We start from the raw sequence: 25,671 nt of genomic DNA, 5'->3' as shown, positions 1-25,671 counted from the left end.
GAGCATTACAGGAAAACTTATTTATTTTGTATCCTACTTGAATTCTGCTTTTCTTTGATTTTTGTTTTGTTTTTTTTTTTCATAAATTCTATGTGACCAAGAGAGAAAATCATTCAAATCTAGTGGAGTGTGGTTGTTTATTTTATGTTCTGTACCTGCAAAGATGATTGTGGTCCAAGAGCTGTGGAATGCTATACAAAATTCAGGTGGTTCTGCTAAATCTCACAGGTTTTGGGAGATTTGGCGAAAGCACTCCTTCTGTGTTTCTTGAAGGAGTATTTTCATTTAAGTTTTGCTTTTGTTAATTTAGTGTTTATAGAATAGTCAATGTGTGTTTTAACTTCTGAGAGTGTAGTAAGAATATGTAAGTAAGGCAGAAGCATCTCTCCCTGAAATCTAGGATTTTGGAGGCTACCTTCTCAGAAATAGCATATTCGCACACTGCATTTAAAACCTCTATACAGTTCTTCTTTTGCCACTTATCATGTAATCATTTATGAACTCTACAGACATTATAAATGCATTTTTACATTTTAAATCTGAAAAAAATAAAACACAGTATGCAGCTCACATACATAAATAACTCCACAATTTGAACTAAGATTTTAGCAGTTTCCCACCAGCTGTGCCACCTGGTGTCTGGTCAATTAGAAATATTACATTTAGATTCTGAAGAAGTATTAGGAGCAGCACTCAGCTCGGTGTCATGAGCCAAGTTGCTAAGAGTGTACTAGACTCCTTATCATTGATAAAGATGTTGAAGAGCATTGGTCCCAAGATGGACCCCAGGCAGACACCGCTTGTGACCAGCGTCTACCTGGACATGGGTCTGTTGATCACAACCCTTTGGGTGCAATCATTCAGTCAGTTCTTTTTCCACCGAACTGTCCACCCTTCAAATCAGTATCTCTTCAATTTAGAGAAAGAGTGTGGTGCAGGGCCATGTCGAAGGCCTTGCACAAGTCCAGGTAGATGGCATCATGTGCTCTTCTGTTGTCCACCAGTGCCATCACTTTATTATAGGAGGCCACCGGATAGGTTAGGCACTATCTGCTCTTGGTGAAGCCACACTTTCTGGATCCTCTCCTCATCTCACGTGTGTCAGAGTACTGTGTCCAAGCCTGGGGCCCACGGCACAAGAAAGATGTGGAGATGTTGGAGAAGGTCCAGGGAAGAGCCGCAAAGATGATCGGAGAGCTGGAGCACTTCTTTTATGAAAAAAGGCTGAGGAAGCTGGACTTGTTTAGCTTGGAGAGGGCTCCAGGGAGACCTCATTGTGATCTTTGAGTACTTCAGTAGAGCTTACAAACAGGAGAGAGACTGATTTTTTACATGGATAAACAGTGATAGGACAAAAGGGAACAGTTTTAAACTAAAAGAGATTTACATTAGCTATTAGGCAGAAATTGTTTACCCAGAGGGTGGTGTGGCACTGGCTCAGGCTACCCAGAGAAACTGTGGATGCCCTGTGCCTGGAGGCATTCAGGGCCACGTTGGATGGGGCCCTGGGCAGCCTGATCTGGTGGTGGCAGCCCTGCCCACTGCAGCGTATCGGAACTAGATGATCTTCATGGTTCCTTCCGATTCAAACTTAAGCCATTCTATGATTAGTATCTTAGTGTTGGTAGTCTCTACTGCTACTGGAATATGCAGTGCAAAAGGTACTGATTCTAGGCCACCAAGGCTTGCTGTGTGCTTTAGATTAGTGCGTGCAGTATGAGCAACATGTAAAGAAAGTAAATGAGGAAGGAAGCTTCACGTTACCTTGATTTTCTCTGTAGAGCTTAATTTATGGAATAGCAAATTAATTTACTGAGAGTAATGATGATACTTCTGTCAAAATAAAATCATCTACTATAAGGAACCCAGCTTGTGTTACATGGCTTTTATCTTTTCTTTTTAAAGAATGCAGCCTGAAAAGTAATAATACAATATTTACTCACAATAGAGTGCAATGCCTTTCATACCATCTTTGAATCCTGAAAACCTGTGGATTCACAGCACGTTAAAGAGGTATTGATCAAAGGCTCTGTGTTCAAACTGAAAACAAGATAATTGCATCTGCTCTAACTCCTGCCTTTTCTTATTTCTGCAAAGATTCTGTGTATGGACAGCTGCACAGTCAGTTAGAAATGGGGATCTCTTCAAATGAAATGACTGACTATATGAAAAGTAGCTAATATTTCAGGTTTCAGTTTCTTTTATGAAAACCCACAGTGTGCAATGGGGGAAAAATATATAGGCTGAAGCTTAAAAGATGACATGGCAAACACTCATTTACTTTCTTTGTGATGTACACTGGTGCTCCTAGTGAACATCCTTAGGCAGGTGATTATAAAGCCAAGACACACGTGCCTTATGTTTCCTTCTGTCATTAAAATGTGTTGGAACATCTGTATGTGTTTTACAAGGCAGTGGGTGCTGTAGTATGTGCACAACACACACATACAAACACATACACTCTTCCTCTTCCCTCTGAAGGTATGCTGCTCTTCTCTAGAGAGAACGTCAGTTAAGAGATGGAGTGAGGATAATACATAAATAAATTTAAGTTCTTCTAAAGTAGAAAAAATTCAGAGTAAATGCAATTGCAGATGCTCCAAAACTGGAGATGCTCCAGATGCTGCCCAGTTATCTAGAACAGTATCCATGTGTCCCTCTGAACAACCAGCAGTATCCTACATCTGTTGATTTAGGCTCCATTCATCTTGAAGCAGGAAGGCATTTCCCTGCAAACTTTGCTGATACAAGGCAAAACGGAGCAGTGCACTGTGCCTGCCACAGAGGACTCTTTAACAGGCAGAAGCAGTATGCAGCCTAAAAGCTGCAGTCTGTGGCCAAAGTCAACTCGTATATGAGTTGCAGATTCTGAGTTGAAAGTTATTTGAAATTTGAAACAACCTAATGGAGAATTTGGTGGGTTTCATCAGCCCTCACAATCTGATTTGAATATCTTTTGAAGTGCATATTTTGCAGTGCAGTGATGGTTCTTGGCATGATGCAGAAATCACTTGGTAGAACTTTTTGGGTTCTGTTGGGAAGATCTGGCTAGACAGTTAATAGCAGTCCCTTGTCATGTGAAGATGTGTGAGTATGAAGAGAACTAACCTTTTACTGGTTATTTTTTCTTCTGAGGCACAGTTTCCTAGAAAGACTTGGAACAACCTGCAGTTCCCATGATCCTTCTGAGAGACGTCTTCCAGAGACGGGTTATTTTATGTCACATTAGGTCTGGGCCTATGTTCAACATGGGAGAGGAAGTGTGCTTAAATATAACAATTGATTCACTTGGAAATGAAAAAAGAGGAGGAAGAGATGTCAAGGTTGTTAATTCTAAATATAGGTCGGAAAACTCAGAGCGATCCTCATTTAGATTTCTCTTGTTTTGTTTGTTTTGGTGTTGCGTGGAAAAATATAGAGGTGTTTTATGCCAATAACATACTATTTTTCCTGTCTTCCTTCACTTCTACAAGACCTTCTACCCTCTCAGTGTGGAGGAAATATTTGAATGTTTGAGTTGAATTTTCTACCTTTAGTTATTTTAGTTATCCCCCCTTGACTTTTCTGAACACAGTACTCCCTGATCAGCTGTCAAAAGTGATACTTTATGTAGAATCGCTCCTTGTCTCTCTGATACTTTTTTTTTCTTTTACTGCTGCACTGAGAAATAATGAAATAATTTTAGGGAGTGTGATAAAATTTACTAATAAATTGTTGAGTGTTACAGTGATCAGTATCAAGGATTATTGTAATTACCATGATGCTTGGGAGCGGAGTCACCGTCTCTCTAGCTGCTAGAGTTACTGATTTTAACTGGACTTTTGTAATGCAGCTTGTTGGGCTGTTTTACTTAAGGTTCCAAATACAATTGTGTTTTTACAATGGACAGTCTAAATTATGAAGATGTCCAGAAAGCTTACATCAGTGATACATGTTGAGAAGCCAGACCATAAACTTTTATGAAATGAAATCAGCTTCATTGTGAGTTGTAGTGTAAGAAGACTTTTTCCCTGAGCTCTGTGATGGTCATGGGCATTGACATTCTTTCTTTCCTTGAAGTTCAGACAAGGGGTTCTCAAGAACTTAAAACCTTCCCAGAGATTTGTGGTAGTGTTTTGTTGTTGTTTTTTTTAACAAGGCTTTGACCTAGATCTACAAAAGGGCTTAGAGTATAGATTTGTAGATCAAAAAACAGCATCCCAGCGTCCTGTAGAAATAACAATTGTTATTTAAAAGATGGGTGGAGTGAGAAGCAGCTACCCGAGTTTCCTTCCACAAGTAAATTGCTGACCTGAGGAAAAGGTTTGGGATTAGGACTTACGATCTGATGTACTGGCTTTGCTGCAGACCAGTATTACCAGCCTTGGTGCCAGGGAAGGGGCATGGCTGGAGTCCTTAGTCTTTAGCATTTCCTGGTTAAAGCCACAACTGCTGAGTGGAGGCATCCAGCCTGATTCAGCAGTTCCCAGCCTCACAACATGGAGCATCTTTTTCTGTGAGCTGCCACTTGTCAGTGGCTAAGGGAACCCTTTGCTTTCAAAGCAGGTTGAAGTTGCTTCGTAGAGCAGAGCTGATTGAGCTCACTAAGAAAACAGAGAAAGCAATACTGTTTGTTTTTATTTTTCTGCTTATGAAATAATATATTGAATTATAGTGCCATTTAAGACTGCATGCTGATCTCTACTTCATGACTCTAAAGTAGAGAACAAGAAATGATAATGCCTGATTAATTATGTTGTAAGCATGGATCAGACTGTTGAAGGGAGCCTGTTTGTACCCATCAGATCTATTAGTAGCCACTTTAAAATCTAACAGAACAAATTAATGTAAATTGAACATTCATTGAGATGAAAAGTGAATTTGTCTGGATGTAAATCTTAGCAACCAGATAAGCCAAACTTTTCTAAAGTGATGAAATAAAATCTTTTCATTTTAAAGAATGTCTTATACTACTACCATGTTAGTAGTCATTAGCATCCTTCCTGACTATTATATTTTAACTCTGGCAGGCAGCTCAGCACCACACCACTGCTCACTTTTTCCACCCATGTGGGATGGGGGAGAGATTTGGAAAGGTGAAAGTGCAATGATTCACAGGTTGAAATAAAGACAGTTTGCTAGAAAAAGCAAAAGCTGCATGCACAAGCAAGGAAAAACAAGGAATTCACATGCTACTTCCCATCGACAGGCAGATGTTCAGCTGCTGCTAGTAAAGTAGGATGCATTGTACATTTGTCTACTTGCAAACATCACCACCCAAAGCATCTCACCTATCTCCTTCTTTATCCCAGTACTTACCACTGAACATTATGGCACCTGGTGCGGGATCTCCTTTTGACAAGCTTGGGTCAGCTGTTCTGGTTCTGTCCCCTCTATCTTCTTGAGCCCCCCTAGCTCCTATTTCTAGCAGGAAATCCAAGGAGATCCAGGAAACCAAAACTTCCTTGGATCTATGCAGCACTGTTCAGCAGCAGCTAAACATTGATGTGTTATCACTGCTGTTTTCATCAAAAGTCCAAAACACAGGCTCATATGAGACTTTGTGAAGACAATTAACTCTGTCCCAGTCAAAACCATGCCACTAACATTCCTAAAGCAATGCAGCCACTGTTGGAAGATACAAAATGAATTTTGAACACAATTTCATGAAGAATTTAAATTCACAGTTTTCTCTAAGTAACCATCACGCAGAAGATGTTTTTAAGGAAGCTTTTGGTTTTTTGTTTTTTTGCTTTTTAACTTGCAGTAACAGCAACATTTCTGTTTCTAAACTCAACTTTAAATGTTTGGCTCAGGCCTGTGCTGATGGGTAAAAAAAGCAAAAAGAGGGGCCCCAATGTCTATTTCTGAACAGTGAGCTTTTATAGGGAGAAAACTTTCTTTTCTCAGTGATTTAGAGCTTTTTCATAAAAAGATTTATCTCCTATAATCTGAGCTATTGGAAACAGTAGGAGACATGTTGTGTATGTTAGCATGGGCACATTAAATTAGACTTGTTTCTGTTCTTCCTTAGCTGTCTTCAATTATCTGTGCTCAGTTTTGGCCTACACTTCATTATGGAAACTTTTTCCTTCACAGAGATCACAGGGAGCCAGTGATCCCTCATATTTCTTTTTGGTGCGCCATATTGGGGCTCTTGAAAATTTTTGCAGTCATCTATGGCAACTTATAAAAGCAAAAAGCTCTTTGCATGTTGTTGTGAATGATCTGGTATGTCAGAAAGATTTATCATCAGCATCCTAAAATAAAGATGATATTTTGTAATCATGGTGATGTGGCGTTCAAAGAAAGGGAGTCATCTGGTTCCTTTTAACAGTTGGTCAAGTACATAAGAATAAGGCTTCAAGAAATGGCTTCTGACTAGATTAATATTCCTTTGCAGTTTGTTATTTTGGCCTGAGTTTTGGAAACCTATAGGTTTAATTAGCTTGGCAATTACATTTGCCGATTCTAGTCTAAAGAGTGTTAACCATTGAATCTCTGTTTTCATAATCTTGCCTGTGATACTTACGCTTTGGAGAGCTGTTAACTTTTGTGAAGGCAATATATTGTTTCTGAGACAGCAGTGGAGCCCTGTTTTGAGCTAAATTATCAAATCCTGCCATATTTCTTGCCTTTCAAAACATCAGCTGAGCCAAAACGTTAAAGAACATTGGGCTCCAACCATTTAGACATTAATACTAATGCTGTTTTTAGAGATGAATTATCAAAACAAGATGAGGTTACTCATTAAGTTAATATCTGACACTTAGAAAATTTAAAATGCCAAAAAATACAGTAACATTTTCTGTCTTAATTCAGTACATACCAAAGAAAATAATTACTCTGTTAAACTGTGTGGTGCCAAATCTTTGTATCTAGTATTTCAGTGCAGAGGTCAGTTGGCTTGGCCCTTTCATTTGGAATTCGGCCATATTAACGTAACAGATTTTAAGTCAGCATTGATGGATGCATAACATTTGTTAGTATGCAGAAGTAGGTAGTTTTGATAAACGTTTTGAAGTATCCAAATACCGAAAGACACAAAAATATTTCCTGAGAGAGAGAAAGAGAGCATGTAACTACAGCTATGTATATTTGAATATGTTTTTCTGATTCTGGAGTAGTTCATCAGTGAGGGAATTTTTGTCTAAGACTCTGATAGCCAATGCAATTGATCTGCATTTTGTGCTCTATAGTTGTCTACATACTGTACTGTAGGCAATTCTAAAATATTCTAAATTGCACCACAAGCAGTCAAGGATTTGAGCCTTCTTCACATATGTAGGAAGTGCAAGTGCAGAGGGGGGAAAAAAAGCATTTTAAACAGCGTTTTGAACCAGTGAAGATTATAAATCCTTAGTGCCTTCTTGGATCTTGACCTTTTAATATGGAAGTCTCCTGGACAGGGAGCTCCTTTGATAATTTATTTGTGCTCTTTCTCTAGGCAGTCAGTCCAGACTGGAAGGATAGTGTTAGTGTATGTTGAAAGTACTCATACATTTTTGTAAGCTAAGAACTGTCTGAAAATTCTGCATCCTGTTGTATTCCTTTATGCTGGGTTTGTTGGTTTTTTTTTTTTGTTTATTTGTTTGAAAACTTAGTGCTAGAGGTCAATATTGAAGCAGGTCCAGATGATGACTGCGATGGAAGCTTAATTCCACCTTCAGTACATCTTTATGAAAAACAACTTGCCACTCAGTGTGATGGTTTAGAGCAACATCACGATTTAGAATGAGGTGTTGAGTGAGAAATAGTTTCTCAATGCAGAGCAGCTCTAAGACTTGGTTTAAATTTCACTGAAATAGCAGTATGACACTTGTCCTTCTGTGTCTTTACTAATGAATAACAATACTAGAAATAATCTCAGCAGGGAAATTATTTTACTTGCCGTTTTGTTTTGTATTTTGGATGCATGTTGAGGATGGAGCAAGTTGTTAAGGATTGGGGGTCCTGGCTGGGACAATTTATTCTTCAGCTCTGTTTTAAGCAGCAGCAAGTGGGTTGTAATTTTAGGTTTTACTTCCCTTCACAACCTTAGCAGCATTTAACTGAAAGCAGTGACACCATGGTGATCTCAGGGTTGAATAATCCCTGCTGCTACGTTAAACAGTAGAAAAAGGCTCTGGGCAACCTGGCCTAGTGGTTGGCGGCTCTGCATGTGGCAGGGGAGTTGAAACTAGATCATCTTTGGGGTCTTTTTCAACCCAGGCCATTCTGTGATTCTGTGAATCAATGATTCTATGAAACGTGTGAATGGTAGCTACGTGTTTCTGCAAATAACGTTATTTCTGTAAAAATTGTTGTGATCTGTAGCATTTGCTGTTAAATCCAGCAGTTAGCAACCTTCAGAGAAGATACTGAAGTATCTTCAAAGAGGTGAGACTGAGGCTCAGTGCTCAGAAAAGACCAATGTCTTGACTGCAGCAGCTGTGAGGCTGGGGGCTCCAGCACTGGTGGATGGGCACAGCAGAAGACACACTTGTAAGTAACACCTGGAATTGCAGGAAGCTTTCTTGTCCTGTTTTTTCTTTAAACTGCACTTTTTCTTCAGATTGCAAGCTTAGTTTCAAGAAGTAGACCATTGAGTTTTGTAATCGTGAAAGAGAAGAGGGATTTGTAGTGCAGTGGCTGAAAAAAGAAGTAAAATGGGAAGGAGAAGAAACTGAAAAGCACTGTATTTTCATCAGCAATGAACAAAGAGCCTTCATGCTGCGCTCATAAAAATCTGCACCAGCAATGGTGACCCACTGTAGTTTTTGCCACAGCTGAAAAGCACCCACTGCCTCTTATCCACTGTTTGGCCTCCTTAAATGTTCAACAAGCATCAATGAATGTCAGTGGGTGCTGTTTTTTCCTCATGGAGGAGTTCAGTGACACACCACTGCTCCATCCGTACTTCCATGCCAGACGCCATTTTGTCAGGCTGCCCCTCTGCTGCCATCTGTCACACGGCAACGACATGTAATGGAGTATTGGTGGGAAGGTTCAACCACTAGCACCTACCTCTGACGTTGTGAGGCAACATGATTAAATAGGAGGCACTACTTTTGGAACAGCCCACATGTGTGTGTATAAACACAGAGGAATTGGTGCACAGCACAGTTGCTCACTACCCACTGAGCAATGCTTATCCAGTCCCTGAGCATTGGCTGTCCCTCTGACCAACTCCCCTCAGTTTTTTCACGTGATGTCACACAGCAGGGGTATCCCTTTGACCAGTCTGGATCAGCTGCCCTGTTCCCACCCAGCTCCTTGTACCCTCCAGCCCCCTGGCTGACAGGGCAGTACAAGCAGCTGAAAAACTGAAACTAAAACATCACTGTATTATCAATGTTGTTTTCCTCCCAAAGGTAAAATATAGCATCATATACCAGGCACTGTGAGGAAAGCCAGTTCTGTCCCAGGTGAAAGTGTGATGGCAGAAGGTTGGGGCAGGTGCCCACACCAACCCCACACCCTGCTGTAAGCGCTGTTACTAGCAAGCAATGACCTGAGCCCACAGCTTCCCGGCGTCTGTCAGCCCAATCTGCAGGGCCAGCTGCCACGTAAGCATGCTTCCACCAGCAGTACGAAGCATGAAGCTGAACCCCATGGGTGTGCCAAGCTGTGCTGAGCCCTTTCTGCCCGCTGTACCAGGAGGGCTGTGTGGCACGAGCTGGGCCCAACTCCTCTTGGAGATGGCTCGCGCTGAATAAACACGCTGAGAAGAAGTGCAGCTGTGCTTTTTTAATATGCACTGCAGGAGATTTCAGCAGCCTGATGATATATCGTGCATTAATGTTGAAAAGATAAACACATTTGGAGAGCACAGGAAGGCCTTGTGTTTTTATGTTAGCAGAATGCTTCCTAATGAATAAGAACGTGCTGCTGGCTTCACAGAGCCATATGGCAGCTTTTCTAATTTTAGTTCGGTGCAGATGCATAATTCTCCCTTGTTTTACCTCCGAAAACCTTCCCGAGATGTCGCATAGTTTTTCCCGTAAGACTTGATCTATAGTTTCTGAGTGAAAAATGCATTCAGGAGCCTGATGGCTGCTGTGCTCCGGACAGATGGATGCTGTGTGATGAAAGAGCAACCTCACCGCATAATTGCCACCCCAAAATAGCAGCTAACTTTATTCATAGGCATGGGATAAGCCGGTCTTAAAATTGATTACTGAAATAGCTGCCGTTTCTTAGACACTGGTCTTTTGAGAAATCGCTTGGTTTGAGGGAGAAAAACCAACTTGTGCTGAGGCAACAGGAACCGGTTGACAGGCATGTGTGTGCGTGGTGCCGAGTGCTTTCCCTGCGGTTAACCAGGCGTCAGAACAGCCTACACGTCGCTTGCTGCTCTGCTTCGTCACGTGTTGTGATGCAGAACCACTCACATTACCGAGTACAAACTCACTCTTTTCCTGTTGTTTGGGTGTTTTTTTAATTTTTTACTTCTGCATAGCATTACTCCTGTGGAAAACCTCCTGTCTGTGACCACAGTCAACATTAATACTTAGCAATCATCATAGGTAGTATTAATTTATTAGTTTCAGGGGTAATACCAACTACAGCGTATCAGTTTGCTAAGTATTATGTATTTCATTGCACAATAACATTGCTTTCTAATGCAGTATCTGACTGCCTTTGGCCAGTTACATACTTTGCTATTCCTTTGATTGTTTGCATTTTACTTTTGCACTGCAATTCAGGAGATGTCCTAAGGATCACACGGGGTAAACACATAAATACGAATGAGGCAAAGTGAAAGAAATTGGTGGATGCCTACAAAAAAACTGAGAACATGACTTGTTTTCCAGACAGTTGCACTGTAAATTTACCTGCGTGTTTAAACATGATGTAGCATTTACAGTCACTTTCAAGTGATGTCGGCATTACTGCTGTATGAGATTCTTTCTTCATTCGTGAGATTCTTCTAACATGAAGAATTGAACTTCCTAGTGTCTCTTCTAATAAATCTCTTTGCTTATGTTTTGCTTTGCTTATATTTTGCTTTGCTTATATTTTGCTTTTTTTTTTTTTTTTTTTTACCTATTGCAATAAAGCAAGATTACATGATTTTAAATGGGTATGGCATTTCAATAGTAACTCCAAAAAATTATTTAGAATGTGAATTATATAGGGCACTGGAGAAGAGCTGTTTTAAACAGTGCTGAATACTAAATTTGCACCTATTTCCTCAGCAATTTGCTGAACATGTGTGCTGCCCTCTCAGTGTTTCACTGACGTCTCTCTTTTGCTCCTCTGCAAAGAACCGAAAGTATTTCTCCAGTGACAAATGTGTGTTGATGCAAATGTCCTCTTTCAGAGCATGCTTCATATTTTTTCAGTCCCTAAAAGGGGATTGTTCTTATGAGAGTTTTGTTCTTTACTTCGAAAACACATTTTGGTTTTGCCAAGAGTGTCAAGGGGGAAATACTTCTGTAGTTGATTTCATTAAGGAAGTTGGAGACAAGTATGGATGAAGACAAAGAGAGCTTTTGAGATAGTCCCACCAACCCTGACTGCCCACCTGTAGGAATGGAGGGTTTAAAATCCAAACAAGAGGAGGTGAGGCTTGACAGCAGCTCTTCTGAGCCTACTGTAGGTACCCAGTGAGAACCCAGAAAGCTTGGGCTGGGGGGAACCAAAGGACAGAAAGTCAGGAAGACTTCCTGAGTTTAAATGTAGCAGGAGACTTGGAGCTATTGCTTTTGGCTTCTTTTTCACTGATTTAGGCATTTCTGTTAAGCTAAAGTGATTTCACAAAGGTTTGCTTTCAGAATCTGGAAGGAATCTCAAATTAAGCTTGAGGCTTTCCCACTGGTAAATTTACCAGAATGTGTTTATGCAGGGTTTTTTTCTCCTCTTAACTCTGCATATTAACATAGAAAAGTAAACACTAGAAAAATAACCAATTGAAAATATTAATATGTGTTTCAGTATATTACTACTTATGCAATTATAAACATATCCACAATTTAAACTATAAATTACATCACTGAAACGCTACATAATTGGATGTATATATTCTTTGTAGAATCTCTCTCGAGGGTACTTCCATTTTATGTAATTCTTTTTTACTCTCCAGGCTAAACTGCTAATTGAGCAGAGCTAATAATTATGTATATATAATAATTACATATATATAACAAGTACTTGTGATGTTTATTGCTTTATAATTTAGATAAAGCACACTCGATCCTTGGTAGCTTGTTTCCAATGGATGCTCCCTCTCCCCTTTCATACGGATGCTGCTGAATCTCTGCTCTGTGCTGCCTTGCTCAAGGGATACCTGGTGATGTTTCCCTGTGGTTTACAGCAGGGATGGAGCTGTTGCAGCACAGCCATGTAATGTGGCTGCAGTGGAAAAACCTGGCGGCAGTGGTTAGTCGTGGGGCAATGCCACTGGTCCCTATGGGGCTTCAGAGCCTCTGCAGCTCTTTTTCTGACCCCTAGCATTCAGAAATCATTCATCTATGCAGAAATAATAAGCACTCTGTGCTTCTGATCTGTTTTTAGGCCCCCTAGTGAACCTGAAAAAGAGGGGAGAAGTGGAAAAAGGAAAAACAAACTTCACATTTTTGCACCACCACCTGACTCCAGAAGTTGGAAATGTTAATTAAAGCAAAAATACAAACTTGTGATTGAATACGTGAGTGTTGCCAGCACTAGAAATTCATGCACTGGTTGTTCTTTTCCAGCCTTCCTGCAACAAATGCTTGTTCCCAGTTAGCCCCACGTGCAATATCACTATATCAATTGGCATTTTGAGTTCTTCCCTTGCCAGAACAGCGCTGCTGACCACCTCTGCATGCGCTATTCCTGTGTGTGCTGACTGATGCTTCAGGAAGGGCTTTGTAGTCCAGTCAAAATTGGGTAATTTACTGTGCTGCTGAGCATTATCAGTAGCTGCAGTTCATTGCATCAATGTAAGTTACTGCTGGACCTGCTTTTATGTGGCTGTCTGAGGCCATGGTTTCCTATACAATGCTGCTTAAATAAATGGACAGGGACTTGCAGCCTGTTCTAATGTGTAGCCTATTCTATGCACTCTGGCCACTAAGCTCCTTACACAATTAAGTTATAGGCCCAATTATAAAGTGCATCATTTGGGAGCATTTGTGATTTATGATGCTTTTTGTTGTGCCTAAAAAAATGCTGTGTGGAGCAGAGTGCATGTTGTCACCAGTAGGTGGGTAAGTGATGTGTAAACAGCATTTTCTTATTTTCTCCGTTAGTTTTTCTTGTAACAAGCAAGGTATTTATTGATCCTTTTGGGTTGGGCCCTATGTGGGCTAAAGGAAAAGGAAGTGGGAAAGTCAAACGGTTTTGAGGGGCAGCTGAAAATAGAACAGAAGTGATCAGGGATCCAGGTGTCAAAATGAGGAAGTGGAACCATAGGGAAAAGTGGCTGGTTTACAGAGACAGACCATTCCTTGCTCTGACCCAGTGCTGCAGTTTCTGTCTTAATTACCACTAAAGTCATTAAAACATTTTTATTTGTGTAAAGCCTTGCCCTGCGCATAAAAGAGTATAGATGTTTTTATGGAGATATTGTTAAAATATATAGATATGTTGTTTGGGATTTATCTGAATTCTGTGGTTGTAACAGTGGCAAAAAATATTCCACAAGTCTTTTGCATTGAACAATAGTTGGTGAAAGTCTCCTTTGTAAATCTGTGAAGCTGGGATGTGCCATGTGGCAACCATGCCCTCATGCCATTGCTGTGCCAGATCTGCAGTCTGTATATCACAGTGCATGCAGGATAATCCCGTGCTCCCTGGTAGTCAACATGCTATCAATGGCTGCAGTGGGAATAGAAAACAGGGAGATGGTATCCGTATCCATTATAGTATTTTACGGTGTGAAACCAGGGATCACTTTATGATTCCAAGAACAGATGGGAAGCAAGTATCATTGCTGACTTTATTAAAAGCTCAGCCCTATTTTTAGAATCCTTTAGAATTCGTTTTCAATTTTTAGAATGTGTTTTGAGAACTGTATCATCATGTGGTGCCAATTTTGCTATATTGTAATATGTGAAGGATTGTTCAACTTTTTTTCCTTAATCTCTGCCTTATGCCAAAAGAAAAATAAAAAGTCACATTTCTATCCTCAGTGCAAACCAGAAGTAGAGATCCTGATCAGTTAAATTGCCAGAGAAAGAAATTATATTTATTTCTAGTGTTTATTTCTATCTGAGTATTGTAATCTTAATGATTTAAATTATGCAAGTCTTAATAGTGCCTCCAGAATGCTTGTTTCCTCATTATTCACAATGGTGTCATATTGTGTATGAACAGAAAGAGTGGTGAGGCGCTGGAACAGGCTGCCCAGAGAGGTTGTGGATGCCCCATCCCTGGAGGTGTTCAAGACCAGATTGGATGAGGCCCTGGGCAGCCTGGTCTAGTGCCAGATCTGGAGGTTGGTGGCCCTGCCTGTGGCAGGGGGGTTGGAACATGATGATCCTTGGGGTCTCTTCCAATGCCAGCCATTCTATGATTCTGTGATTAGAGGACAGCTAAGATAGTCCTGACTCTATTTGCTTGAAAGCAAGAAACATTAGAGATCCAGGATGCGATGGTCCGAGTGACCAAAGCCTCACTGCCAGCAGGTGGTCACTGGTAGGAAAACATCCAGGGGTTCTCTGAAGCAGTTCCTTCACTTTGTGTCTAAGCATTGTCTGATCGTGCTTATGACCTTGGCCAAGAGAAGAGCTCAGAGGAAATTTGACTGCAGAATTATAGATCTGCAGATACTGGGAGATCCTGTAGATTTGGGTACATTTTAATTTGTATGACCAAATCTTTGATTTTCACCAAGCGTGAGTTTGCAGGGACATGATCCATCTACACGTGGAACTTTCAGTAATTCCCGCGAGTCTTCATTTATTCAGTTACTTAGTCAATGACTTAACATTGTAGAATGACTATAAATTCTTGTTATTTGTAATTTCAGTAGGATTTTGTGTTTATTAAAATAATTATTTCATAATACTTAATGTAAAAAGCTTGAATAATTTATTTTTCTATATTTCAGCATAGTTCTTTTACATAATTACTTGAAAAACAAATGAAAGTTGTTCTGTGTATAGAATGAGAAAGAAAAAATTCTCATTCCTTTAACTTAAAATGTACATAGAATATGTATTTAGCACACTGTTGTTATTACTTTTATTATTTTCTCTCTTAAATGCTGATACCATTCCTAGAACAGAAAAAATAATATGGTCCATTACCTGCTAGGAATTATAAGCCCTCTTTATTTGAAAGCTGTGTGTATGAACATCCCTCCAATCATACCACAGGGTATGATCTGTGATACTGTGGATTACGTGTTGCAATGTGTAACATTCTACTCCAGAAACCTTAAATCAGTCTTCCTTGTAATTTTCAAGCATAGCACCTGCAGTTATACATTCTTCTAATAACGTACTGGTAAAGCAGTGTGAAAACAGTGTGATAGTAAAAATGTGGGCAGAGGTCTGGGAATAGAAACCAGACCACTGTTTCACAGTATTCAAACTGCAGATTGCAGACTTGGGATTTTCCTTCTAAATACAGTGGTGATGGAAAAGTTGTGCTGTTGTGAGCTCTGCATACTCTGTGGGATTGGTTCTTAACACGCCTCGTTCCTGGCTGTTACTCACTGCACCTCTGTAAGGAGTCTTGTCAGTGCCCTGAGTTCTGTTTTGTAGTTTAGGATAGCTAGCAGAGAAAAAGCAGGAAGGATTTACTTTGTGTCCTCAGACTTCACAACTGAGAAGCAAATAATGATGGTTATGTTTCTGTTGAATTGCGATGGGAGATCGTTCAATCTCATATTCAGTACTGTTGCACTGTAACTTTCATATATAGTCTCGCTTTTTCTGTGGTCTCTTTCTGTCCCTTAATTAGTACTGCTCTGTCATTTAATGCATAGTTTTCTTTATTGCAGAAAAAGCAGCAGCAGCTAATGAAGATGAAGTGCAAAAAGCAGATGTGTCATCTACGGGCCAGAGTGTCATCGACAAGGATGCACTTGGACCAATGATGCTTGAGGTGAAGAGCACAAAATTCCTTTATTTAAGCCAGTTCTGCACTCCCTTGGATGAAGAGCAGTGTAAATGAAGTGAAATAATGCAGTTAGAGGCTGCTGTATAAGAATGGTCAAGCAATGCAAACCATTCTGACTATTTAGGATTATGGGATTGATGAGCAGCAATGTATTTCTCCTGCGTTTGGTATTGAAATTCTCCTTAACAGGGTGGGGAGAGACAGAGATGATTCAGTTGCTTTATTATACAGTCTTGGGGTTGGAATGTGCGTGTTTTATTCATGCTAAGCCATGACAAATTTGGGAGAGCTGCTGTACCTGAACACTGACTTACAGATACAGTAGTACTCACATGAATAATGCTTCCTTTAAAATTGCATGTCATTGCTGTACAGTTTTCATGATTTATTATCCCAGCATTTGCAGCTTTACTCTTTTCCCTCTGGAACAGTAAAGTAATCTAGGAGAGCTTTACAGGATATGTATTTCAGTTCATTTAGTAAAGATTTCTGCCTGATTCTAGCTGTTATTTTCATAACCAAAAGGCTGCATGATTAAAACCTGGCTTCTAAAGGCAGCAATAGTAATATTGTGTAGGTATACTGTTTGTGATTCTCATGTCATATGTTGCTGTCCGTTGGTGCTTTATCTGCATAAGCTCACTTGCAAACTGTTTATTCCTGTTCTGACTTTGGGCTTTATCTGTAAGAAGAATAAACACTACTTCAGATAAAATAAAACACAAGCCCTGAATCTAGCTAGAGGAAGAAACTTTGGCTGAAATATAATTATTCTGTCATTTCTGAATGTTGCAATAGCAGGATGCATGTTTTATCAGTTTTAAGTATGTATAGTATCTTTCGTGGTTTGTTTGAGGAAAATATAGTTGTCTGTACTAATAAGAAATACAGACTCCAAAATCATACTACTAAATATAAGGAAGATGAGACAAGTTGGATTGAAAACATTCTTCTTTGAAAAGCTGGAGTCATTAAATAATTGATCTAATTTCATATTTATTGCACACGCTCCGTGAATTGACTGTTGTTACTTTTGCTATCATAGTTAACATTCCTCTCTTACACTGCCATGTTAAAATTTATCTTTAAGTTCCATTAATGTAATTGTAAGGACCTGTTTTAATCTCGGGGAAAATAAGGATAAAATGATTTTTTCCTAGCTTGTCTTAGATGATTGGTTACTGCAGCAGACATCACACAGAAAATCACCCGTCTGTTCATTTATTCCATTTATTTTTCCTTCACAGTAAAACCATTGCATATTAACAATGAGAGATTGTGGAACTAAATTAATAAACTCTGTTCCTCTGGTAATAAGAAACTTAGAAGGACTGAAAGTTGTTACACATTTGCTGTGAAAAGCCTACAGATAGTTTTGAGGGTATTTATCTCTTTAAGGAAATGCAATTAAGTGATTTCATCTTTACAAAACTCCTTTATACAACCTCTTGAAAAATCTACTCTTTCTCCATTGCCTTATTGTAATAAAAATGGCAGCACCGATGAACACTTTCTGACTTGATTTGGTTTAGAAACATAATTGTCTGTTTTTATTAAACAATAAAACTGAAGAATCCTCAAACTAGCTGAAGAAAGTGAGTAAAATTCATCACCACACAGCTGCCTCTGAGGAATATTTTAATATATTTCCTGGTTAAAGAGAAAAAGTAGGTATGGAAAGAGGGTAAAAAATAGTCAAGAGAGAGCCAACAAGAGCTCAAAAAGAACACAAATTTATTCTCTGTTCCAGTATATCATCTCAAATAATATCTGTTCTTGTTTCCCCTTCCATCATGTTGCCCATTATTTGTTCCCCCCCTATACTGATAGCTCTAAAGAAAAGTGGTCTTCGATATTGCTCTTGTTGGTTATTGTGGTGGAATACATCTTGGAACAGAATTGAGAAATCATTGCAGAAATGGGAGCTTCAGAAATATTTAAGTGGCTTGGTGCACTACTTTGCTCAAATGCCTTCTGCTATCTAAAAAAGTCCTTTTACAGTGTCTTTGCCTCTGAACAGAACGAAATGGGAGGGTGGCCCATAGGGCGTATTCCCCTGCCTGTGCTGCTTTGGGCTGGATGACCACTTTTGTGATCGGCCCAAGCAGCAGCTGTGCGGAAGCAGCCCAGAGCACTTCCTTGGCAAAGAAGGTGCTGTAGGAGGAAACAGTAGGGAAGACTGAGGGTTATTATGGGATGCCAGTAACTAATAATCTCCTTCTTGCCCTTTCTGCTTTTGAAAGTCTTCTTAGGACTGTGATAAACATCTGCTCTTGCTTTGATTTCACAATCCCTTTGAATTGATGTAAGCATGGACTATGGCCAAGCAGAATGGTTAAGCCAAACCCATCCCCTTCTGCCAGCTCTAAAAGCCATGTGGTTTCACGGTGGGCGAATGCAGGGGACTGATGTGGCCAGCATGTAATTTTTCTGTTCTTACATCAGTTTTCAGCCAACTGAGCTCCCTAGTCCAGCTTTTGATATTCTCAGAAATGCTGCTGAAAGAGGGGGTTGTTGTGGTGTGAAAGCAACTAAGCCAAAGAGGTTGTGCTTCCCTCAGCTTCAAGCAGTGGCGAAATGCAGTTTAAAACACTAATCTGTAGCAGAGACTCTGATAGAAAATAGCATGAGATCCTCCATTAATTGAATCTTGTAAATTGTTAGTAGTTAAACCAAATACTAGTCAGCAGGAAAATGGCATGGATGTTATGGAAGCCCCTGGAAAGGAGGGAGCTCACTACAGGAAGTGAATTAGCAAGAGGAACCAAGGATGATCAGAAGCAAAATAGCAACAACAAAAAGTGAAGTCACAAATTTGAATTTTTGACAGTTATCTTCGTTTAGAAGGAAAGTATATATTCCTTGCAGAGTGAGTCCAGTTTGAGCAGGTAGCCCAGGACCAATATCTCTGGGGAAGCAGATTTCACAGCCTTTGAGCAGACCCTTCCCATGTCTGAGCACTTTCATGGTGATTTATTTTATTTGTATCTCTGTGAAGATCCCTATGTTGCAGCGTGTTTCTGTTGCATCTTGTTCAGGGAACCTCTGAACAGAGCCTGGCTGTCCTCTCTTGGTCCCTCAGATGGGTGGCTGGGAACAGAAATATGATCTTTCCTCTTATGCACTGTCTGGATCAGCTAACTAACCCTCAGTATTTTTCAGAGGTATCTGTAGCCTGAGAACATAAGAACTGCCTGTTAACACCAACGTGGAAGTTGTATTGAATGCAAGCTTGGTCATATCAGTAAATACCACATGCCTGTACGCACTTGCTGTGGCTGCTCCTGTTTGTTAGACTGTTAGGCTGTTTTGCAGTGAACTGAGTTCAGGTTTTATATGGATTTGCTCACTTCAAAATCTGATAAATCACTATTTACCAGTTTTATAGATTTGCTTCTGTCACTGAAGGCGCAATATGATGTTTGTGGGTTTGAGATTGAGAAGGGTGATTTCCCACCACCTTCTAGAGCAGTGAAAAAATCAGGCAAAGATGCAGGGCTTAATTGGTAGTTGAATGCTTAGATCAAAAGCTTTCTGTGTTCTAAGTTTAAATCCCCTTTATCTGCTCATATGACATACTGTTAGTGGGACATACCCTAAAATGTTTCTAGCTTGCACAGTCAGGCTTGCATCTTAAGATAAAGAAAGTTTGCATGAGAAGATTTTCCTGATACTCAGATTTTTATTTTATCCTGACAGGTAGGAGTGAAGTAATATTTGGGTTAGGTTTCAGATAGCACACAGCAGGCATCTGTGAAAGAGTCCTTTAGCCAGGTTGTCACTGTCAAAAGAGATAAAGAAGGGAAGCCATCAGTGTAATGTAAGAAATGCCTTATTTAGACGCTTCTGCTCAGAAAATGTTAGTGATACAGAACACTGTGGAGCTGAAGTGAAAAGATGAAATTAAACTGGTGTCAAATAAGAAAAAGAAAACAGCCCTGTGAGCAGGAACTAAAACTGTGGGATCCTCTTTGCACCCCACTGCCTGCTGTCATCTGCAGGGCAGGCTGCACTCCCTTTCCCTTCCTTTTTAACCCCGCGGGTCTCACCTTCCTGGCTGCATGGGACCTGCTGCTCTGCAGATACCTTGCTGGGGATGTCAAGGGAGCCCTACTTACTGCCTTGTGTCAGCAAGTCCTGCAGTGATTTCTGGGCTTCAGTACAGGTTTCCTACTTCATAGGCAGACTGCTAGTTAGCAGCATCTTCCTTTGTTTTATTTAGTTTGATTGGGTTTCTGTGTTTGTTTTCATGTATGGTTTTCGTTATAATGCAAGGTATGCATCTTTCCTTCTGTGCTTTTAAACTGGTTTGATAGAAGTAAGGTGAGGTGTTCAATATGAAACGTGTACTTTGCTATGACAAGAATATAAGAACTGGGATGGATTCAGAAAGATCAAGATGCCTTCTGAAGAAAGTATTTTTTTTTTATATATCTTTTTGTCATTCTGATATTGTGTTTCTCTCTCCACCCAAACCCTTCCTCTCTCTCTGTCTTTTTGTTTTCCTCTCAGGCCCTGGATGGGTTCTTCTTTGTAGTGAACCCCGAAGGTAATGTTGTGTTTGTTTCGGAGAATGTGACACAGTACTTAAGGTACAACCAAGAAGAGCTGATGAACACAAGCATATATAGCATCCTGCATGTAGGGGACCACAATGAATTTGTTAAAATCCTGCTGCCCAAATCTTTAGGTATATATGTTTTCCTCTTATCATACCTTTACTTGTTTAACTTTGGTTTCATAAATCAGCATTTCCGTTACTTTAGGTAATGTACTTCCACTACTTATGGCTTTGTCATATACACTATTTCTTTTTAAAATATTATATCAACTGTACCAGTGATCTATATTTTTCTCAAAGGTACCTTCTTCTTTACAAAGTTGGCTTCTTTGTTAACTGAAATTTTTAAATGGATCTTTAGAGTGAATCACTAAAAGTCAGTGTTTAGCCCTGGTAGCTTTCTATCTAGGCTGTTTACCTTAAGACTGTCTAAATAAAAGAATGATGTCTTCTGCAAAATCAAAACATTCTTTATGTTAGATCTTTTATTTCAATGGTTTCAGTCTCACTGATATTTCAGCTTATCTTTCTTTCAAAACCAGTTTTTTGTTAATTGCAGCCATTTTTGCATACAGATTAATATTGGTTTTAACATCGTTATTTTTTGGAGGAGGTGCACAGAAATAGAAAGTCAATACAGCACTCCTCATTTACTCACAGCAGCTTAAAAACTATTATGTAATTCACTTCAGCATGTTATGACTTTGCTTATAAACCTCTGAAGAATTGAAAATGTAACACTTTTAATGGCTAAGCCCCATAAATTATTGCCTTTATTGCATTTTATGACTACAGAGGGCAATTGAAGAGTATTTTAAATATGACCCTGCTATTTCTTCATGCGGTATTACATTAATTTGTTTTGACTGATGTCCAGTGCCTATATTGGTGCATGGCAGGATTTTGTTTCTTTTTTTACTTACGTTAAGCTCTGTGTTGAGGTTTAGTTTTATCCACCACTGCACGCAGGTAATTCTCATCCCTTCAGTCTTTCCCATTGCAGCTGAGGCTATGTGTTTCAATACATTCCTGATTGCATTGCATCTTGTCTTTATAGAATGCATATGAGTTTATTTTCTTCCTATTTCTAATCTGAACACTCATTCTTATATGCTATTGCTGTTTCTTTTTTGTTAATCAGTTTTGAACTCCTACACCTGCCTTTTTTCTTCCAGGCATATAAGCTAGCATATCTTCCCAGTATAGCTTTCACTCTAGTCTGTCACTTTTACATGCATGAATGGTGAGAATTTTACTCTGCTTTTCTACTGCTGCCATTATCAGTTGTTTGGAAAGGATGCAATGGCTGTACAACTTCAACAGCAATGTTTTCAAAATATGAGAATTTTATAATTACCTTGTTACATGCTGGTTTGGGCCCTAATATTAAAAGTAGATTGTTGTTAGTTAGATCAGCTTGTTTCCTGATCAGTTTACAAAGCACCTTGATTAATTTCCTGTGGATAAGCTGCAGAAAGGACTGCTGCCAAGTTTATCTCACTATATGATCTTTGCTTTGCTCAGTGAATGGGGGATCTTGGTCTGGTGACACTCCTAGGCGTAATAGCCATACCTTCAACTGTCGGATGCTTGTAAAACCACTTGCTGATTCTGAAGAAGGCCATGATAATCAGGAAGCACATCAGAAATATGAAACTATGCAGTGCTTTGCTGTTTCTCAACCAAATTCCTTCAAGGAGGACGGTGAAGGTACTTTCCACTTTCCATTTGTCTTAGTACTTTCTCTTTCCATGCTATCCCAGATAGTTACGGGACAGCAGTTTTGGTGCAGTCAATAAAGCAACCTCTGAATCCTGAAAAATAGAGAAGTTTTACATTTTCCCTTTTTCATTTAACTGTGGAAGTTTACTTTTGTCTTGGATTATGAGTGTATACTCTAACATGTACCCAATTTGTTCAGTTTAAGTTGCAAGTAACTGTGTTTACATGAATGAGATATCCTGGTTTTATACCTCTGTAGTTCCAAGAGTGACTGGAAGAAAGGTTTAAATGGGCAATTTTTTGAGTTCTCAGAATGCAAAGTCAGGTGTGGTTCACCATTTCCTTTACCTTATTTTCCTTATTACTTCAGCAGGTACATTTCCTTAGATTGTATTTTAAGCATTCAGATAAGTGAAAATGATTTATTTTGAAGCTGTTACCTCAGGGACAGCAAGTATTTGGAGCACGTTAAAGAAAAGTGTTGAAGAAATGTGTTCTCTGTGTATGCTTATCCTCCACGTGGTTGAGCTACTAGAGGTAGCATAAACATGCACCAATATCTGTGAGCCATGGTGGAGCCCTTGAATAATATTTTTTTTCTTTAAAAGAAAACAAGCACACTCTCCTGTGATACTTAATATTGTAGGAATTAATGAAGATGTAAAACCACTGAGTTCTGTGTATCTTTGCCCTGGTATGCAATGCTATTCTTGGTTGAAAAATAATCAAACAGCATACTGAAAGTACTTCTGAATTCTTTTTGGAAACAAGATTTTCCTTCTCTATACAAATATCTAAAGTAACATTTTTTTTCCTTTAAGATTTGCAGTCTTGCTTGATTTGTGTTGCTAGAAGAGCTCCAATGAAGGAAAGGCCACTTCTTCCTTCATCAGAGAGCTTTACTACTCGCCAGGATCTACAAGGTATGTGAAAGAGAAGGGTTTTTTTATATCTTTTGTTTGTTTGTTTCCTTAAAGGAGAAATTGCTGTTATAAATGTTTTATCTAATCTCAGGCAAAATAACTTCACTGGATACTAGTAGCATGCGAGCAGCTATGAAACCTGGCTGGGAAGATTTGGTGAGAAGATGTATTCAGAGGTTCCATTCGCAACATGAGGGAGAAATATCTTTTGCCAAAAGGCATCACCAGGAAGGTTAGTTTTCATATTTTTAGCACTTTCCAAGTTTAAACTGTTTGCTATTTGTATCTATTAGTTGTGTTCTCTTTGTTATGTCTACATGCAACAGCCAAGCTCCTGGCAGTCACTTTTTCAAACTGATTTCCCTAACACACTGATGGCTCTCTTTAGAGAGGTTTTGCACCTCATTTGTTTTACCCTTCTTATTTAAACTGTGCCATATTGGAGGTGGCTTTATATAGTGAAATTACTACAGTTATTGTAAAATGCAAGACTTTGCATGTTGCCTTCCCATTCACTACACAGCATGCTTCAGAATCTCAGCTTACACGATGAGTTTGTTGACCTGCATTCCATTTCACTGCAACAAAAAATGGACTGTCACATTTCCTGTGAGAAATGCTCACTGTGGATTATCAAAGATACAGCACTTGTACTGTCGGGAGCCCTACATTTTTGTATTGTATCTAGCTGATAAGTGTTATAGGATTCTCCACAAGCACTTCTACTCAGTCAAGATTATGGAAGTAAGCTGTAGGAGAGTAATACATTGTGACAGGTTCCCCATGAGGTTTCTGCAGTAGACACTAGGTGGGAATTATTATTATTTTTTTTTTTCATAAACCTCTGTCACTGCTAATAATAATAATAACACATTTCTAAACAAAAAACCCTTTAGAAACCACTACTCTCAAAACCAGTGGAAAATAACTGGAACATTTCCAGTGAAGGGGCATCAGTCGTTGGCTCATGTTTGTAGAACAGGATTTTTAGGTGGCCTGTAACAAATGATTGCCGTGGTCATTCAACAGTGGGTATGCTGTGTTGGAAACTAAAATGTAATTGGAGTTTCAAATTATTCCACTGAACACGTACACAAGCACATATATTCCTTTAATCATGCAGTTTCAGTTAAGTATTCTTTAATAAGTTGTGCTTTCATGAAATCTTCATGTTCAGAACTTGTCAGCTCAAAAATATGGTAGTGTTTTTTATTACAGTTTTTGGAGTGTATAAAGTAGGAATGCTACAAGCTCACAGACTTATGCTGCTATTTCAGGCAGAGTTGAATGAGTGAGTGCAATTAAAGTTGTAGTAAGCAAGGATTTAGAGAGTAGTTTCAGGTATGGATCCATCTGCAAAGATGTGATTTAGGTGTTTCTGTTATGGCATCCAGCCATGTCTTACTGCAGTCCTCTTCAAAGGATTCCAGACCAGATTAGCACCTCTTAAACACAGTGTTGAGGTTTGAGTGCCTTCTCTCTCAGTTATGTGCAAACTGATAAAAAATATACATCTGGGAGCATTAACTGCATCATTGTGCAGGAAAGGCTTAGGATAGTCATTTGAACTGTAAAGTTTGTTGAAATGAGGGGACTCTTCTTGTGGAAGTGAAGAGAGTAAGTGATAAGAGAAGGAGAAAAAAACTCTAGAATTGTTTTGCTGCAAAGGATCCAGCTGTAGAGATGAATAATGGCTAAAATGTTTACTTCCCCTGCCCGGTAGCATAGCAAAGAAAAGGCATATTTTGGGCCAGAGCATCTTTCCATTTGACAGAGGAACCCCTTGCATTTTTTTTTGACTTTGGTTTTTATTGTGGTTTGGGAATACAAGCAAGTACAGTAGCAGTCTCCTACATGTAATTCAGTGTTACAGTGGAGAAAAAAAAATCAACATTAGCTTGATAAACAAGAAGAAAACACAAACCTTCTGAATTAACTCTCAGTAAAAAGGGCAAAATATATGGCAAGTTTTAATTGGCCACAGTCAGAAAAATAGCATTTCCTCAAGAGGAATACGGAAACATTCTTGTTTGCTTAAAGAATTAGTTTGGAAAATGATTTAAGTAGAGATTTCACTTGTATCCTGTTGGCATTGAGTATTGGAATTTCCTGATGTGGTATATGCTAAAGTTAAGAGCTTTGGACCTTCTGGTGCCCAAAGGTTAAACTGAAACAATGACATACCTAACAGTGAAATTTTGCTCTGTATTGTTTCGCAGTTGTAGGTTTTTGTTTTCCTCTACATTTTTACTCTGAAAACCCCCTCTGGTTGTTTAAATTGTGCTTCCTGTTTTCTCACTGCCTAAATAATACTTTGAAACCTTGCAGAACAATATATAACAGTGGAAGGACAGGGAAGAAAAGCAATCACAATGCATCCTGCAAGTCTGAAAACCTGGTAGCTCTGTAGCAAAGGCTATTTAATAAAGCCATGCTCGGAAAACTGTCATT

General features: G+C 39.3%; 1 protein-coding gene across 8 annotated transcripts in view; it reads left to right on the top strand.

Moving 5' to 3' along the window:
• Positions 1–25,671, top strand: part of NCOA2 (nuclear receptor coactivator 2) — a 188,481-nt gene that overhangs the window by 118,469 nt on the left and 44,341 nt on the right. For all 8 annotated transcript variants that reach the window (XM_042869028.1, XM_042869026.1, XM_042869025.1 and 5 more), the window contains 5 exons: positions 15,896–15,999; positions 20,527–20,704; positions 22,100–22,285; positions 23,119–23,220; positions 23,312–23,452. In XM_042869028.1, the coding sequence (XP_042724962.1) occupies positions 15,896–15,999; positions 20,527–20,704; positions 22,100–22,285; positions 23,119–23,220; positions 23,312–23,452 (711 nt within the window). The remainder of the gene's footprint in view (positions 1–15,895; positions 16,000–20,526; positions 20,705–22,099; positions 22,286–23,118; positions 23,221–23,311; positions 23,453–25,671) is intronic.

This window comes from Lagopus leucura, unplaced genomic scaffold (genome assembly GCF_019238085.1).
Source record: "Lagopus leucura isolate 7727_CA_CO unplaced genomic scaffold, USGS_WTPT01 Super-Scaffold_100002, whole genome shotgun sequence".
Taxonomy (NCBI): Eukaryota; Metazoa; Chordata; class Aves; order Galliformes; family Phasianidae; genus Lagopus; species Lagopus leucura.
Note: the sequence above shows the minus strand (reverse complement) of the source record. Positions and strands in the feature narration are given on the sequence as shown.